General features: G+C 42.5%; 1 protein-coding gene across 1 annotated transcript in view; it reads right to left on the bottom strand.

Moving 5' to 3' along the window:
- MYOF (myoferlin) overlaps window positions 1–18073 on the bottom strand; it is a 386224-nt gene that overhangs the window by 134706 nt on the left and 233445 nt on the right. Inside the window, 5 exon segments of the mRNA XM_029609901.1 lie at window positions 835–977; window positions 5731–5836; window positions 8983–9029; window positions 9032–9096; window positions 12076–12239. Of these exon segments, the coding sequence (XP_029465761.1) occupies window positions 835–977; window positions 5731–5836; window positions 8983–9029; window positions 9032–9096; window positions 12076–12239 (525 nt within the window).

Here is an 18073-nt window from a genome sequence, read left to right as displayed (position 1 = left end):
TCATAGAGCAGCCTAAGGCAGTGGTGAGCACATCTGGTCCTCATAGGCTCCTAGCCAGTCAGATTTAGAGGATAACGAATATGCATTAGATGAGCTAATGTGCATGCAAACTCTCTCATGCATATTCATTAGGGATTTCCTGAAAATCCAGTTAGGGGTCCTCGGCGGCCAGAGTTGCCTACCCCTGGTCTAATATGGGTGGATGGGATAGTTTGTTTGAGATTTAGGACAAAAATTATTCTGAAACAGTTCATCTTCTGACCAAGGATTTAAATTCTTGTGATATCAGAAGAGGAACATTCCACAGGAAAAAAAAAAAAAAAAGAACTCATGTAAGAAAAGTCCTGGGCAAAAGTCACTGTGAAACTTTTGGTCAGATTTTTAATTTTAGCTATTTGGGCAAAAGTCCCAAAATACTTTTTGCACAAGATGTTGCTTGCACAATTTTTTCTGTGGACATTTATTTTCTTCTGGAAACCTGAAGAAATTAGATTCCTGGGCAAAATATGAGCAAAGCAAACTGAGAAAAATGCAAAAAAACTTGCAACTATCTTACTTTTGGCCAAAATGTAGGCCTGGCCCTAAATTTTTCTCTGCTAAGCATCCCGCAAGTCAGCTGCCACCAAACCATCACACGTACACCGTGCCCACCCTCAGGTCAACACCAAGAAAATCACACTCTGGGGCTGCTTCCAAGTTACAAGACTTAATCATCCATTGGAAAAACAACAAAAAAAAAGCTTAAGCGTTTACATTTTTACTTTATTGTGCCATGATTTAAAACTGTTTCTAGTCAAAGAGCCCTTGATCACAGCTTTCCAGTAATGCACTTACCTTAGCAGGTACGGCAGATTTTGTGGGATCTTTTCTTCGTTTTCGCACTAACCTTCGGCGTCTGTGTATATGATACATCTTCTCTGCTGCTACCCAAGACTTTGGCTTATTGTCAGGAGGAATAGTAATGCCGTATTCCCAGCCTAAAACCACACAGTTTTTAATTTTAAAAATGCTATTGTATCTTAACAACGGTTTGCTTTCATTATACAAGATATGAGACACATTAATCTAGTTACATAGTGCATAATGTTAATGGCTCACATTCACTTCAGATAAAAGTTTTGGACAGAAACAATTTGTTATGTCCTTCCACATGAACAAGATTTCAGTTACAATTGGGGATCTTTGCAAATACTCCCAATCGATTTTTCTCTACTGGAACAGAAAATATACGAAACTTATTCCCAATTTGTTTTTGATACGTCAAAGAAGACAGAGATGGTTTTAAAAAATTTAATCCTGCGAAGCTTAACATCAATAAATGTCAATTTTACCTCACACACGCAGAGTGACAAAAAATATTTCTATTAATAATGTTCAAAATTTATAGATAAGGGACATAAGAAAAATGATGGCTAAAAGCTTAAAGTTAATTAGTTTGGGTAGAAACTTCCACCTCCTGGCAACGAGAAAGGTTGTCTATCCAGTGGTAATTTGAAGAAAAAAAAAAAAGAGAGGTACAGTTTGGGGGCCAGCAGCGGCTTCCACCTCCCACTCCAGCTACCACGGAGAAAGGGAAGCAAGTTTAAAAAGGTGCCATGTCATCGTCATGGCAGAGTCACCACTGGGCATATTATTCCAGTAAAGAGTGGTACTGTAACCTGGATATTTTTATGTAGTTACGTTTGTCACCTGGAGTGGTAAGCTGCACTAACAATAGGAGTTTTTTAGGGTTTTGTTTTTTGGGTTTTTTTGTTCTTGCCATTGTTTCATTAAATAATGGGTCACAACTTTATCGATGGAGAAATACCACAATGAACACCCTGATCCAGAATTTAAAAATTGTTACAAAGAAAGAAGAGACAAGGGAAAGGAGGAGATTTCACATTAACAAGACTGAAAAACAGTAGTCACCGACAGACAAATCACATTATTGAACATTTATGCAGAAAGACACATTTGAAAAAAAATAATAATTTAAGGCAGGAAAGGTTGTTGATTTATGGATTTACATTTTGGTATGCAATTTTATAAAAATGTTTAACTATGTTGTTATTGTCTTCCCCCCATGCTACCAATTTTTTGCAATCCAGAAAATTAAAAAACAAACACAGAGATAAATGCTTAACAGTAAATACTCAATATTTTCCAACAATTATTAAAGAATTATTAAAGAATAAAAACCTTATTCTACCAAGCCTAGATGCAGGCCACGCCAGATAAAAAGGCAGCTTGTTTTTTCTAGAGCAGTATTTTCAACCCAGTCCTCAGGGCCTGCCTGGCCAGTCAGCTTTTCAGGATAGCCACAAGCAATAAGCATATTTGCATGCAGTGGAGGCAGTACATGTAAATATTTCATGCATATTCATTAAGGAGATTCTGGCCAGGCATTCCCACAAGGACTGTGTTAAGAACTCCTATACTACATAATTTCACTTTGTGATATGGAGGAAAAAATGATTGTTACAGAAAACACTTCAATGAAACCTAACTTCTGTAATAATCAAAATAATGAATGGAACAAAAATTCCAATGGAAGATTGCATTATAATAACCTTTGAAAAAATAGAGAATAAAGGCCCTTTCAAATATATAAAAACATATTATATATTATAGCACTGTCTTACTTAGACCTAGATTTATCAAAATGCTATAAATATAGCGGGAATAGCGCCCAAATAAAAAAGGGGGCTTGGTTAGGTTAATTACACTACTCCCGCATCGCAAAGGCAATTTGAAACATGATTACTGCCATAAGATATACAATTTAATATTTATGAAGATTGTTTGACTTCTGACTATCAAGATTTTGAACCTAATTCACTGAATTGTTGTGAGCGAATACTGGAGTGTTTCAAGCAAAGTTTAATAAAAAGGACATACAAGGGACATTAATTGAAGATTCCATATTTCCCTGAAGTAGTCACATTATAACACAGAGCATAACAGATGATGATATAATGTTTCTGAGTAAATATTGAAGAACTTTAAGAATAGTTTCACCAGAAAGGGTCTGCATTTGATATTAATTGATACATTTAGAAATTCCCTGAAGAAGCCATATTATGGTGAAACATTGAGGATCCTGACATATTGTGGGGAATTCAATGGAGTCGATTTTAAAACCCACATGCAGTTCCTGGTGCAAGCACATGGACAAGCTGATTTTATATCATGTGTGCATCACCGCGCGCATGTTATAAAATACAATTCCCGTGCACATATGCGTGGCTGATTTTAATATTGGTGTGCGCAAGTGGCATTTTACAAAAATACGTGTGGCAATGCAAGTAGGGTTTTCTCAGTTCCCTATACCCCTTCCTACTCTGCCTCCCTTTTCCCCTCTCCTCCTCCTCCTCCTCCACCCCTACCTAGCTAGCGTACTTTTTTTTTTTTTACTTATTGCTTCTTTGGAGCAGAAGTACTTCTGCGCACTGGCCAGCTGCCAGTGCGCGCTTTCCCGTCACAGCGTCTAAAGGCGCTGTACCGGCTGGCCCCCTCCTTGCCTGCCCCTTTTCAATGGTCCAGCACTTCTGTGTGAACCAGGAGATACGCGCGTGGCCAGGCTGTTTCTAAAATGTACTCGACGCACAAATGGCCCGGCCAAGCGCATATCTTCCAGATTTTGTGTGCGCCGGGCTTAAAAAATTCGGGGAAATGTGTATTAAGAAATTCAATTAGTGAATCCATCTTGCATTAGGGAATCCAATTTGTTCTATATTTGAGCAATTAGTTGTATTAAGGAATTTAATTTGGGAATTCAGTTTGTATCAGGGAATTTAATTTGTATTATATTCTAGGTGTTAAAATATGGTTTTATATTTTGAATGTGATTTGTATGGGGGTGTGATTGATGTATTTTTAAATCGTTGGATATGTAAAAAGAATTATGCAATGCTGGTGAATTAAGATGTATTGAGTATTACAATGTAAGACATTTATTGCACGTGTACTTATATGTATTTAAATGTGAGTTTTGTAGGATTTTGATTAAAAATTAATAGACGATTAACAGATGCCTCCATATTATATTGGATAATATAAATAGTGGAGTGACATTGTTCTCTACAGAGACTCTCTCTCTCTCTCTTTTCCCCCTCAACGGCATATGCGATAAAAACCTTTTCCCAGGTAATGCACAGCAAACCGTGGGCACAACACACAAAAAAAGGTTAGCTATTTCTGATGTTAAAACCCACGTGGCTGCATGTTACTCTATCGCATTTGACATTAGGAACTGCTCATTACTGCCCAAACTCCTCCCACTTGTATAGCAAATATGACATTTGCATACTAACACGCGTTAGATTGTATATTTATTAATAAATAAGAACAAACTAGGAGAAAGTCTTTGTGGAGTATGAAATTAGGACAAATTAAGGGTATATCCTTAACAGATAATGATGACAATAGTGTCTGAAAGAAATATATTGTAACCCCATGAATATTCAGCCACATCTTTCAACTGTGTGCCCCAATTAAAACATCCATTAGCATGGGCGTCCATGACCAAGCCAGCCTAAACCTCAGCCCCATACTGAGAAAACATACAATACCAAGTCAGAAAATAAGATACATTTAATCAAGTGGAATAAAATACAAGACCACAGCTTTACTACATGACTGAACAAGATAATCTAACCTAAGCGCCCGAGCCCTTCCTTTATAACCATACCCTTATCTTCCATACCACCTTCTCCCAATGTAAAGGAGAAGAGTCGCCAAGCAGAGCCGTCTGAGAGCATGCATTCTCCTGAATCCCACAGCCTGCCATGGGTAACAAAGGCCATGACCACACCGGGAGGTAAGCAGGCTACCTCTTTACCAGGGTCCAACTCCTGCCATGCCTGATAAGTTTTCATTCAGCAACCCCAACAGCAGTCAGATCTGCATTTTGCATCCACTGAGGCCCTCCCACATTCTACCTCCTCCATCCCACAGGCTTGAGTACCCCTATGAGAATTAGGACAAATTCAAATTGGCACAAATTAATATAATAAGACAGCCAGTGGTAATCTATTCAATTGCAAACTTTTAACTCTTGGTATCCCTTAGACCGATCCCATTGCCATCATAAGTCCTCCCCCCTCTCCAAGCCAAGGGAAGGTGGGTGGAAACTGAGGTGGGCAGTGAAGAAGCAGGAGGGTCAAGGCACCACCTGGCTCTTTTTATATTCTTGCCCACACCCCCCAAATGCCCACATGCCCCCCGTGGCCAGCCAATAGCAGCATAGCCTACCCCATGCAGGCCAGCTGCAGGAATGCACATGCGGTCCAACAGGAGTTGAATGACCTGCTAGGAGGGGCAAATGCACAAATGCTGTTGCCAGGTTCTGGTAAGCCCCACACAACTGACAGAGCACATCGGCATAATAAACCAAATTACTTTTCCTGCCCATACAAGGAAAGAATATACTACAGCATATTAAGCACAGCTCAAGACACCTCTCCAAACGTGACACACCCAACATGGCCGGCATCAAAACATTTATGCTTGGCAGCTTGCATACAAAATAGTGATGCAAAAACTAGAATCTTGATAGGAGGCTATATGATAGATGCTACCTATAGGCCTTACTGCATACAGACTACATCCATACAAAATACCTCCATATAGGAGATGCATAAAAGTCAAAGCTGTAATGTTCATGAGACTATTCAAACAATTCTGAACGTTTCCTATCCTTGTTCAGAATAATCATGACTTGGCAGGCACAATAAATGAAAACATTACCTTTCTCATCCACAGCTCGGTTTATATCATAGATCCAGGCATCATCTTCCCATATCCAGCCTGGTGGACAGTCTATCTCATTTGGAGCGGAAGCTTTTTCTCCATTCTTAATAAATAAATAAAAAGGGAAAACAAGTACTCTGTGATGTGATATTAATTATACTGGGTGAAAATACACATAGTGCAAGCTAAGATGGCAATGATTTTGCTATTTAATTCTCCTACATAAAGTTCTATCAGCCGTACTGTACCATAATTCAATATGCAAAGTTTTTCTTTGATTGAGCACCACTTATACGATGCATACCCTGATACCTAAACAGAATCATTTTCTTAATGCAGAGAATAATGAGTTCCTTTATACCTGTGAACCTTTGTTATCTTTGATAAAATGAGTACAGGGCAGGAAAGTTGTGACACTTCTGGACATTTATTTATTTATTTATTTATTTATTAACTTTTATTTACCGACATTCGTGCAGCACATCATGCCGGTTTACACATAAAAGGAATGGCAGGAGAATAAAAGGATGAAGAAAGAATTTACAGGTGGAACAGAGAGAGTGAGATTGCTTTCACTTCTCTATCCAATTCTTCCTGGCCCAGAGCTGTATGAAGATGCTTTCACAGACAGCAATCACTCAACCTGGGCCAGCCAATGCTATGAACCTGCACCCACAACCACAGGACAAAGCAATATTTGGGGAATCCTATGTTACACTACAATAATTCTGTTTTTAGAGAGGGTAAAGTAAAATACTGGTGCCCCTGGAAAAATGCATAGGGATTCTCTTAAAATGGGATATTTGGATAGATGATGATCCTCATCTCTGGAAATAAAGTACAGTAAGAGCCGACCCATCAATTTCCAAAGTAGATTTTTTTTTTTAAACATTAGGGACCTATTTGGTCCTCTCATTAGCTGTGATCACTACGTATTTACTACTCAAAAGGAGGCCTGATGACTAAAATCCTCCAGGACAATAGGTATAGAAAGCATTCCTTTCAGAAAGGAATAGCATAAGAACATAAGAACATGCCATACTGGGTCAGACCAAGGGTCCATCAAGCCCAGCATCCTGTTTCCAACAGTGGCCAAATCAGGCTACAAGTACCCAAACACTAAGTAGATCCCACAGTACTGATGCCAGTAATAGGCAGAGGCTATTCCCTAAGGGGCGGATTGTCAGAGCCCTGCTCGCGTAAATCCGCCCAAAAACCGGGCGGATTTACGCGAGCAGGGCCCTGCGGCGCCGGGAAGCCTATTTTACATAGGCCTCCCGGCGCGCGCAGAGCCCCGGACTCGCGTAAGTCCTGGGGTTTCTCCGAGGGGGGCGTGTCGGGGGTGGGCCCGTCGTCGCGGCGTTTCGGGGGCGTGTCGGCAGCGTTTTGGGGGCGGGTACAGGGGCGTGGCTACGCCCGGGGTGGTCCGGGGGGCGTGGCCACGCCCTCCGTACCCGCCCCCAGGTTGCGGGCCCAGCGCGCAGGAGGCCCGCTGGCGCGCGGGGATTACGCCTCCCTCGGGAGGCGTATATCCCCCGACAAAGGTAAGGGGGGGGGTTTAGACAGGGCCGGGCGGGTGGGTTAGGTAGGGGAAGGGAGGGGAAGGTGAGGGGAGGGCAAAGGAAAGTTCCCTCCGAGGCCACTCCGATTTCGGAGCGGCCTCGGAGGGAACGGGGGTAGGCTGCGCGGCTCGGCGCGCGCCGGCTATACAAAATCCATAGCCTTGCGCGCGCCGATCCAGGTTTTTTAGCAGATACGCGCGGCTCCGCGCGTATCTACTAAAATCCAGCGTACTTTTTGTTTGCGCCTGGAGCGCAAACAAAAGTAGGCTATTCGGCACGCCTTTTAAAATCTGCCCCTAAGTCAACTTGATTAAAGCAGTTAATGGACTTTCTCCTCCAATAATTTATCTAAAACCTTTATTTAAACCCAGCTACACTAATTGCACTAACCTCATCCTCTGGCAACAAATTCCAGAGCTTAACTGTGCATTGAGTGAAAAAAGAATTTTCTCCAATTAGTTTTTAATGTCATATATGCTAACTTCATGGAGTGCCCCCTAGTCCTTCTATTACCTGAAAGAGTAAATTACCAACTATCATATCCCCCACTCAGCAGTCTCTTCTCCAAGCTGAACAGCCCTAACCTCTTCAGCCTTTCCTCAAAGGGGAGCTGTTCTATCCCCTTTATCATTTTGGTTGCCCTTCTCTGTACCTTCTCCATCGCAATTATATCTTTTTTGAGATGCGGCGACCAGGACTGTACACAGTACTCAAGGTGTGGTCTCACCAATGGAGCGATACAGAGGCATTATGACATTTCCCGTTTTATTCACCATTCTATTCCTAATAATTCCTAACATTCTGTTTGCTTTTTTGACTGCTGCAGCACACTGAGCAGACAATTTCAATTTATTATCCACTATGACGCCTGGGTGGTAACTCCTAATATGGAACCTAACATCGTGTAACTACAGCATGGGTTATTTTTCCCTATATGCAAAAACCTTGCACTTGTCCACGTTAAATTTCATCTGCCATCTGGTTACCCAATCTTCCAGTCTTGCAAGGTCCTCCTGCTAGAATGTCCTACATAATCAGGGCTGTTTAGTACCCACTGCTCAAAGGATTCTGATTCCATAGAAATGTGTCTATTGCTGGCTGCAGTGGATGTCCTGCAGCACTTCCTCAGATTACCCATTTTACACAGTTGTCACTGAACCATAGTTTTTAGCAAATTATGCAAGACTTGGGTTTACAAACTGTCCAAGGTTTTTCCATGCGTTTTTGCTGTTTTTCAGTAAATTTGTTATAATGAAGCTCAAGATCATTCTTATTTTAGATATTAGGAACAGCATTAATACACTTGCTATTTTTCAAATATATATTCTTCTCAAATGCTTCATTTAACTCAGTAGCACATATTGCAAAAAAACAGGCTGCATGATGATTAAAAAAAATATATATATATCCCACACCACTGACATTCCAGTATCTTCCCCAACTTCCATTCTTTGTAAAGTATGATAGTTTTTATGTAACCAACGCTATGAATAATCCAAAGATGATGTAGTATGTGAACTTTAAAAAATTACATAGATCCATTCTTGCACATAACCAACATACACTAAATACATTCCGTTTTGTTGGTAATTACAAATCAGTATTGTAATATAAATTTTTATGTAAGCTTTTTTCTTTCTTTCTTCATGCAAGGAAGAGCATGTGCTTCATAAATGAAAAATCTTACCACATCAGTGTAAGTTTCTTCTGCTTGCTTCCATTCTCCCCCAGGAACCTAATTTCATTTTGAAACACTTCATCGGTAAACTCACTGTGACCAGCATCAGCCTCTGTCAGCAAGCTGCGAGTCAAAAATAAACAAAATCACACATGAATATTTTTGCAGGTCAGATGTGAAAGGATAGGATTACCTGAAACTGTGATGACCATTGCTCTAGAAAACTTTAATATATAACATAGTGCAATTATTTCAAAACTTGCACTGAACAATTGTGCAGAATTCATAAAAGAAATTAAAACACATTTTACTTTTTGAAAGAGGCATTTCAGTATGGGGAGGCTTCTCATTTTTGTGCTTGCTCTGCCCTGGCTGATCCAATCAGGAAGCTGCAACAGAAGCAGACAAACTCTCTGAGAGGCTCAGCGAGCTGCTGGGAGCACCATCAGCGAGGAAAATTCCTTGGCATTCACCAGGCACTACATCATGGCAAGTCTTGAGAGATGGCTTTCATTTATTTACATTCCAGCATGACCCATGCAGATGGAAGATATTTCAAAGCGACTGGGCTTGATTTTCTGGCTCAGGTCTTCCGTAACCTGGGTCAGCCAGGGCTGGGGATATGGCAGAGTCAGAATCTACAGTGCCTAGTGGGAGGGGAAGCCATGACATTATGCAATGGTGACACCCAGTGGTTGGATTTAGGACTCAAGATTACAGGGGTTCAGAAGGAATCCTGGAACACGGTCCCTAGCTAAGGACTGTCACTACAGGGGCTTAAGTTAGTTAGGAGGGATTATAAAATAGGGGGGAAAAATAGAAAACTTGAAGAGTTGCAAATGAAGGTTTATGACATCAGATCCCAGTCCTATTACCACTGAACTAGAAGCTCAAAAGGAGGAGTTTCTCTGCATCCTACCCTCCTCTGCCACAGCCCCTTCCCCAGGTCCCTCCAGGTCCTGCATCCCTCATAGTCCCTTCCTGGTTTCTCTTCCTCCTACTGTTCTCTCTTCCTCATCACCAGCTTACTTTCACCTTATTTGGCTAGTCCTGGGTCAGGTGGAAATATTCAGGCTGCAAGAACAGGAAGAAAAAACATGGGACCTAACACAGACACTGCAGTGGCCCTGCTGCCCTTAGCAGGATTTTCATGGTAACAGAAAGCCCATAGAGGAGGAAGGGGCAGGGGTGTGGCAGCTGCAAGGCCTGTATGCCATATCCCTGACAGATTTTGTTCCCATGGACATCACCAGAAGATTTTCATCACTGGCAAACCCGGGCCTGGGATTGAGTCATGCTTCTTTCTGCTTCAGATCAGTACAATGAATAGGACAGAACTATAGTTTGTGCCTCAGGTAGTTGTCTCTGTCACCTATGCGTATATCTGGGCCCGGCTGCTTAAACAAGTAGAATATACAGAAAGGGAAAAAGGGGATAAAAAAGGCAGAAACTTTAGGAAGCTGTGTACAAGAGGTTCATGGCACAGTAACCCAGTAGAGGTTTTAGTTGCATATATTTTAGTCAAACTGCTTTAGCTAATGTATAGAAATTGAATAGTTAAAATTTGCACTTTCATTTTCAAAGGCAATTTGCAAAAGGTAAACCTCAGTATCTTGGCAAATTTATCAATTCCTTATATTCCAGGCAGCTCCCTGCATTGTTCACAGTTAGAACCATCTTCTATTAAAATTAGGTTTTTATCAATGTGTTGTTTTTTCTTTATTTATCTGGCCAAATACTGTGGAATTCATTGCTGTGAGTTATGCTCTGCCAGGTTTTATGGCCTGGATGGCCACTGTTGGAAACAGGATGCTGGTCTGATCCAGTATGGCATTTTCTTATGTTCTTATGATTTTGTAAAAACATAAGAAATGATAAAAGACTTGGCTATTTTGTCAAGCCTTGTACGCTGATTTTATAAGATACACGCGTAGCCGCACGTATCTTATAAAATCTGGGGTCGGCGCGCGGCAAGGGGGTGCACATTTGTGCAACTTGCGCGCGCCGAGCCCGGCGCGTGCTGCCTGTTCCCTCCAAGGCCTGTTCCCCCTCCCTCCGAAACGGAGCTGGCCTCGGAGGGAACTTTCTTTCCAACCCCCCCCCCCCCGCACCTTCCCCTCTCCCTTCCCCTACCTAACCCACCTCCCCGGCCCTATCTAAACCACCCCCCCCCACCTTTGTTGGCAGATTTACGCCTGCTGAAAGTGATTTATGGCCTGTGGGTGATGGTGTGCCAGCGGAACTGCTGGAGCGCCATCACCCAACCCAGGGGCTGGTCCAGAGGCCCCGACCATGCCCCCGGTCCCGCCCCCGCCCCTGACTACCCCGGACATGCCCCCTCCCCCGCCCTTTTACGAAGCCCCGGGACTTGCGCGTGCCAGCGGTCTATGCCAAAATAGGTGCGCCAGCGTGCGCAGGGCATTTAAAAAATCCGGCCCTTAATGTGGGTTTTGACTTACAGAATTTTGATTGCGCTTTATTGTGTTTTGTTTTATATTATGTTAAATTGTTGTTTTAGGTTTTGTCCTATAATTTGTTCATTGTTAATTGCCTTTATAATAATATTTAAAGGCAGAGTATCAAAGTAACTGTTTGCATTTGGTACGGTTAAATTAAGTGTGTTGATTTATGGTAAGTGCTTGTAAATGCTCAGAGCCTTTCTGTATATTACCGTGGTTTTGCTGGGAAATTTAAAAAAAATGTTAACCATTCAAAACACAAATGCCTTCCCCCCGCATTGGCTAAACTCCACTTCCTTTCATATCCCACTGTCATGCAGCATGCTATTAGCATAGGGACTGTCATCCCATGTGGCTGCTCTTTCATTCATTTATTATAAAAGCATCATCTATAGTCATAAGACATACACAAATGAAGGAGAAGAGAAAGGTCTCTAACTTTTCAAAAACAAATAATTAGGAGGGCAAAAAGATAATGTAAAAACAAACCGAAGAGGGGACAGGGATGGGGATGATGGTGTCAAGAAACTTCATTTTATGTTCATAGAGAAATGAGGCAAAAAGATCTAAACCTTCGAACTTGTGCGGTCTCAGGATGCAGAGCTTTGATGTTTTTAATGGACTATAAAACTTGAAAGCCAACCTTCTTTCAGGATCAACTATCCAGTCGCTTTCCCAGTCCCAGCCCTTTGGAGGCAAGAAGAACTCTCTCTTCAGCTTGATTGTCCCTGTGACATCAGAGAACTTGTGACGCTTCAGGAGACCTGTGGTACCCCATTTTCCAAACATGAGTGCCTGGTTTTCATACTAATCAGTCAAAAGGAAGAAAAAAAAAAAACAATGACATCAAAATGCACAGAAAATGACTTGAGTGAATATGATCACTTAACTGTTCAACAGTGACCTATCACATCACTAAAAATCAAGCACTCTCTGAAACTGGATAGCTTCAGAAAGCAGAACCGATTTTCAAACCAAAAAGTACAGGCTTGCAAAAGTGCTGGCCAGAAGGACTATGAACCTGAATTAATCTGAAGTTTCACTAGTGTCAAGTCTTGCAATATATAACCAAGAGTTCCATTTAAATGTATCCAGGCCTATCTGATGTGACATTGTCAGGCAGCTTTGTATTTGGGGTTTGGTCTTATATGAAACTGTTTATAACATTAGCCATTCTGGTGCGATTTGCTGATCTAGTACCAGATGAGGGATGCTCCTGGTAAATCTGCAACTAGCCACAATGGCATATTTAAAACTGAACAAAGTTTGTGGGATCATTCCACGCTATGTGAAAGTCTTTCAGAGGAGGGTTCAGATTCTTTATGCTGCACAGAAACTGCAGTAATCGTCAGTGCGTAAAAACATTTCCACTCAAGAAGCCTCATCCTCTGGAGGCCTCTACTTTGGCACCTTCTGTATTAAAATTATTTTAAGGAGTTATTTTTTTAATTTCCCAGAAGACTGTGATGTGCAGGTGGGGGTTAATACCAGAACAAAGAAATCAGCAATAAACTAATAAATGTGGATCAATATATAGTGTACAGCTTAGCATAAAGATTGTTAACACATTTTTTAAACATTATACTGCTGCATATTTTTTTTCTTCTTCAATCTGCCTCATAATAACAAGCTTAGTTAAGATCAAGAGACATCTGTTTTTCTAACTGATAAGGCCAGTAAAGGTCAGTGCTTAGAGTCAAGCACAGGCTGTTTCTAACAAGCCATAGCTGAACCATAAATCTTGTTGAAACTGAGTTTTAATTAGAACTGGCTTTACAAAACCTGGATGAAAGCCAGAAAATGAGAGTATAAGGAACGAGTAATTGACAATATTCTTTAGATGATCCAACAGAGGAGCTCCGCCAGCCACTTTGTGGGGTCTCTGGGCCCATGTCCCTCAATCTTTTCATGGATATGTTGACTCACAGTAGATGGACTGTGAGGAAGTTATCCTTCTTTATCTTTTTGTATACATTTTAATCTTCTGTTATTATTATAATGCTATTTGCTTTTTACTGATTCATGTAATATTGATGTAATGCTGTGTGACATTAGTCTTTACTGTTATTTTACCAAAGTTTTACAATATTTAGTAACCTTTTACATATCTGTGTTATGTGTTCTATGATGTAATTACCTCCATTCAGGCCACCGCTTATACCTTCCCTCATACTACTAATAATAATAAAAATAAAAAAAAATCAAACAATTCCTTTTATTCAACATTTTAAAATTTGATGACTGAGCCAATTCAGATTAAGGCAAAAGCTTGGCTTCCAATTGGGGTCCCAGGAAAAAGAAGAGGTGAGGGAGTGGGGGAAGGAGAAGGGTACATGGAACATTATGTGGTAAAACTGTAAACCACCATCATCCTATCAATTCTGTAAGACATTTTGGGGACAATTTTCAGACAGTCTGCATTGGGACAAAGATCCACCAGAACCTTTTGCCTGTAGGCATTACAACACCAATTATGAAAAGTCTGCAAGTTCTTTCACTTTGAAACCTGCTGTAGGTACAAAGCACACGCAGTCTCTATCACCCTGCTTTTTATTGCAGTTAGAATTTTGCTCAAACAGTGCATGAAAAAGATTTGCCAATGTAGCCCATGCATGTACTTTTCCTCTCTCAACCTAAGCATGACCCTGAGGTGGATAGGTGGAATCCACAAGCAGTGGGATATGCACCTCTACCAGCAGATGGAGATGAGCAAACGTATATATATCTCTCCACTAAAATCACCCTGCCAGTATTCTCTACAAAAGCCAAATGCGGACAAACTAACAAACTTGATTATTGACAGGTAATCACTCCAGCACTCTGCCAACAGGAAACCACTGAGCTCAGACAAGGAGTGCAATAACACTAATCTAGGGACTGAATTGATACCAGTAACTCCTGGAACACACAGCCACGCAGGAGGACAATAGCACCACTATCCGACAGACAAAGGAGGTACATAGTAATTTCTCTTTTCTTAGCATTCAGATGGGTAGATCCCATGGGCAGTGGGATATACCAAAGCTACTCTCGAATAGGGTGGTAGGCTGCCTATGGTCCTATCATATCGCATGCACAAAGGCTGTGCCCTCGTGGGCCTGCACATCTAGGCAATAATGCCTGGAAATGGTATGTAAAGAGGACTACGTCGTAGCTAAGCAAATCTCGATGGGAGACAGAAATCTAATCTCTGCCCTTGATACTGTCTGAGCCCTAGTGGAATGAGCCCTAACCTGTCTAGGCAATGGCTGCTCAACATTCACATACACAGCCGTGAATACTTACAGCGGGCTATTGTAGCCCATGATGCTGGCTCACCCTGTTTACTCACATCATGGAGTATAAAACAGCCAGTTCATCTTCCTGAAAGGCTCATAAACCTCTAAATACCTCAAGATATGCCTCTTGACATCCAAGGACTGTAACCAGCGATATTCATCCACATCCCTCTCCCGAGTAGGCAGGGAAATTGAATCAGTTGAAAATCCGAGACCATGTTTGGTAAAAGAAATGGAACAGTATGCAATTGTATCGCCCCTGGAGTCATTCGCAGAAAGGGATCCCAGCAAGACAAGGCTTGCTGTTCAGAGACTTTAACACTCAGAACAAACTGCCATAAGAAAACACCGATTTCAAGGTAAGTAACCTCAAGGAAAGGCTATGCAGGGGTTGAAAAGGTGGGACCCACCAAAAAAATCCAAAACCAGATTAAGACTCCACAAGGGCACTGGCATCCACAGGGGAGGACAAAGATACGTCACCCCTTTTAAGAAATGAGCCACATTTGAATGAGCCGACAAGGGTTCACCAGTCACCTGACCTCGGAAACAGGCAAGAGCCACAACCAGTACCTTCAATGAATTAAGGCCAAACCCCTTACTCAATCTATCCTGCAAAAATTTCAGAATGAGTGGGATCTTGACCAAATGAGGAGAACCACTCGATCCTCACACCAAGCCTTAAATTCTCACCAAACCCGCTCATAGGCTAAGGAAGTGGAGAACTTTCTCACTCGTAGCAAAGTCGCAATCATGCTTCAGCATTCAAGTCCTCTCAAGGGCTTTACCATAAGACAAAATCTACGGGAAGAACAGACCCCTGCCATAGCAGATCTCTGTGAACTGGTAATCAGATAGGAGAGTCCATCAGGAGCCTTCGCAAATCTACAAACCACAGCCTCCTAGGCCAATCTGGTGGTACCAGAAGCACCATCCTCGTGATTTTCGAACCTCTGAATCATTCTGCCCAACATGGGTCGAGGGGAAAGGCATATAGGAGCTTGCCATCAACCACCCCTGCATGAGGGCATCCATGCCCAAGGTCTTTTGATCTCTCCTGAAACTGAAGAAATTAGAAAGTTTTTGCATTGTGAGATGTTGCTAGCAAGCCTAGAAACAGGACACCCCAGCAGTCCACTATGAGCTGGATCGCCTCCTTTAAACAATTTCCATTCTCCTGGGTCTAGATTCTATATGCTGAAGAAGTCGGCTCTTATATTGTCTTTTCCTGCAATGTGGGAGGCTGAGATCTCCTGAAGATGCACTTCCTCCCTTTCCATGAGTTGGGCTATCTCCTACAACAGTTGCTGGCTCTTGCTTCCTTCCCTGGTGATTGATATAAGCCACTGTTGTTGCATTGTCTGACATCATCCGAACCACGTGACCCTGTCAACCAATCGTAAGCATGCAACCGGGCAGCATGGGTTTCTAACCAATTGATGCTCCAGAGAAACTTTTCTGTACTCCAGCGCCCTTGCGCCATCAACTCCTGACAGTGGGTCCCCCAACCCTGGATGCTTGCATTCATCATGAATACTAGCCAGTCCTGTGATCGTAAGGAAACCCCCATTCCTTAGATTGTCCGCTTGCAACTACCACTGCAGCTGTATGCTTATCTCCACTGGCAGGTATCTAATAGTCTTGAGACTGTGCACTCCCATAAGCCAGCAGAGTGCGTTGAGGAGGGTGCATATGCTCCCTCACCCACGGAACCACCTCTAGGGTGGCCGCCATCAACCCGAGCACCTGAAGATAAGACCACACTGTCGGGCATACTGTTTCTATCAATAGTCTCACCTGCACCATCAGTTTCTGAATGGAGCCCTCCGGCAGGAAGACCCTGCCTTGCTTCAGGTCAAACTGAACACCGAGATACTCCAGTGTCTGGGATGGCTGTAGATTGCTCTTGGCCAAGTTCACTACCCAACCTAGTTCCTGAAGCAAGGAGATCACCTTGCATGAGATCCGAAGGCTCTCTTCCAGACTCTTGGCCTGAATCAGCCAGTTGAAAAGTACAGGTGAACCAGAACGCCATTCTCTTCCAACACTGCTGCTACTACAACCATAATCTTGGAAAAGATTATGGCCACTGTTGCCAACCCAAAAAAGGCAGTGCTCGAACTGATAATGTTGCCCCCAAATCAATGAAATGCAAAAACCATTGATGCTCCAGGTGGATGGTAATATGAAGGTACAGAACTTAAATGGGAAGAAAGGAGGCCCTCCTTCTTGGGCACAATGAAATAAATGGAATATCAGCCCATATTTTCTTGTAATGTGGGCACTGGAACTACAGTCCATAGGCTGTGGAGCCTTGACAATGTACACTTCACTGCTTGTCCTCTCTGCAGAGTGTTGCAGGAAGACACCATGAAGACATTTCGAGGGACATTGAGAAACTCCATAGCATAACCATCTCTTATCACCTCCACCAGCCCACTGACCTGACATGATCTCGACACACCTTCGATAAAAAAAGAGAGAGGCGACCCTCTACCTCCTGTTCCCAGGGGTGGGTCAGCACACATTCATTGAGAGGCTAGGGGAGCACCACTACCTGAGCCTGTGCCCCTCATGGGCTGCCTGGGATGAAAAGTCTGAGACCTATCTAAAGGTTGAGTCCTCTGGGAAGCTGCACCTCTATAGAGTCGAAAGCATCTGAAACCCCTAGCACGACCTCTTGTGCCAAAGCATTGCGGCGTCTGCTTCTTATCCTCCGGCAACCAAGGACCTGGGCCTCACCCCACTTATTGGCCATTTTTTCCAGCATACTCCCAAACAAGAGTGATCCTTTAAAGGGCAATTTCATACAATTAGACTTTGAAATTGTATCGGCCCGACCAATTCCTGAACCACAGCTGATGCCTGGTCTCTATTACCGAAGCCACCCCTCTGACTGAAGTGCGGACCAAGAAACAGCCTGCTTCCGCCAAAAAGGCGGCTGCCGGTTCCATCACTGTCCTGGAATCCATATCAGATTCAACAACTTCCTGTGAAAGAAGTAAACAAGTGCGAGCCACCAGGAAGCAACAAGAAGCTATCTGCAAATTCATTGCCATCGCTTCAAGGACTTGCTTAAGGATGAACTCATGTCTTTTATCTTGTGCATCCTTCAATGTGCTTAGTGACAGCACACACAAGTCCATCCACTTTCAGAAAGCGCAGTTGCTCTCTCGCAACGGATCCAGGGATATAGCCCTTCCAAGGTTAGTCCCCCTTTAAAATTAGTTTCCCGGGCACCCCATTCAAGATCAATCAATTCTTGAATAGCCTCCATAATAAGGAAGAAACATGAGGTTTTACGCAAAGAAATCAAAACGGGATCTTTCTTTGGCTCAGACATGGAATTAGCCCCCAGTACCC

Source organism: Rhinatrema bivittatum, chromosome 7 (assembly GCF_901001135.1).
Source record: "Rhinatrema bivittatum chromosome 7, aRhiBiv1.1, whole genome shotgun sequence".
Taxonomy (NCBI): domain Eukaryota; kingdom Metazoa; phylum Chordata; class Amphibia; order Gymnophiona; family Rhinatrematidae; genus Rhinatrema; species Rhinatrema bivittatum.
The sequence above is the reverse complement of the archived record's forward strand: the minus strand, read 5'-3'. Positions and strand labels throughout refer to the sequence as shown.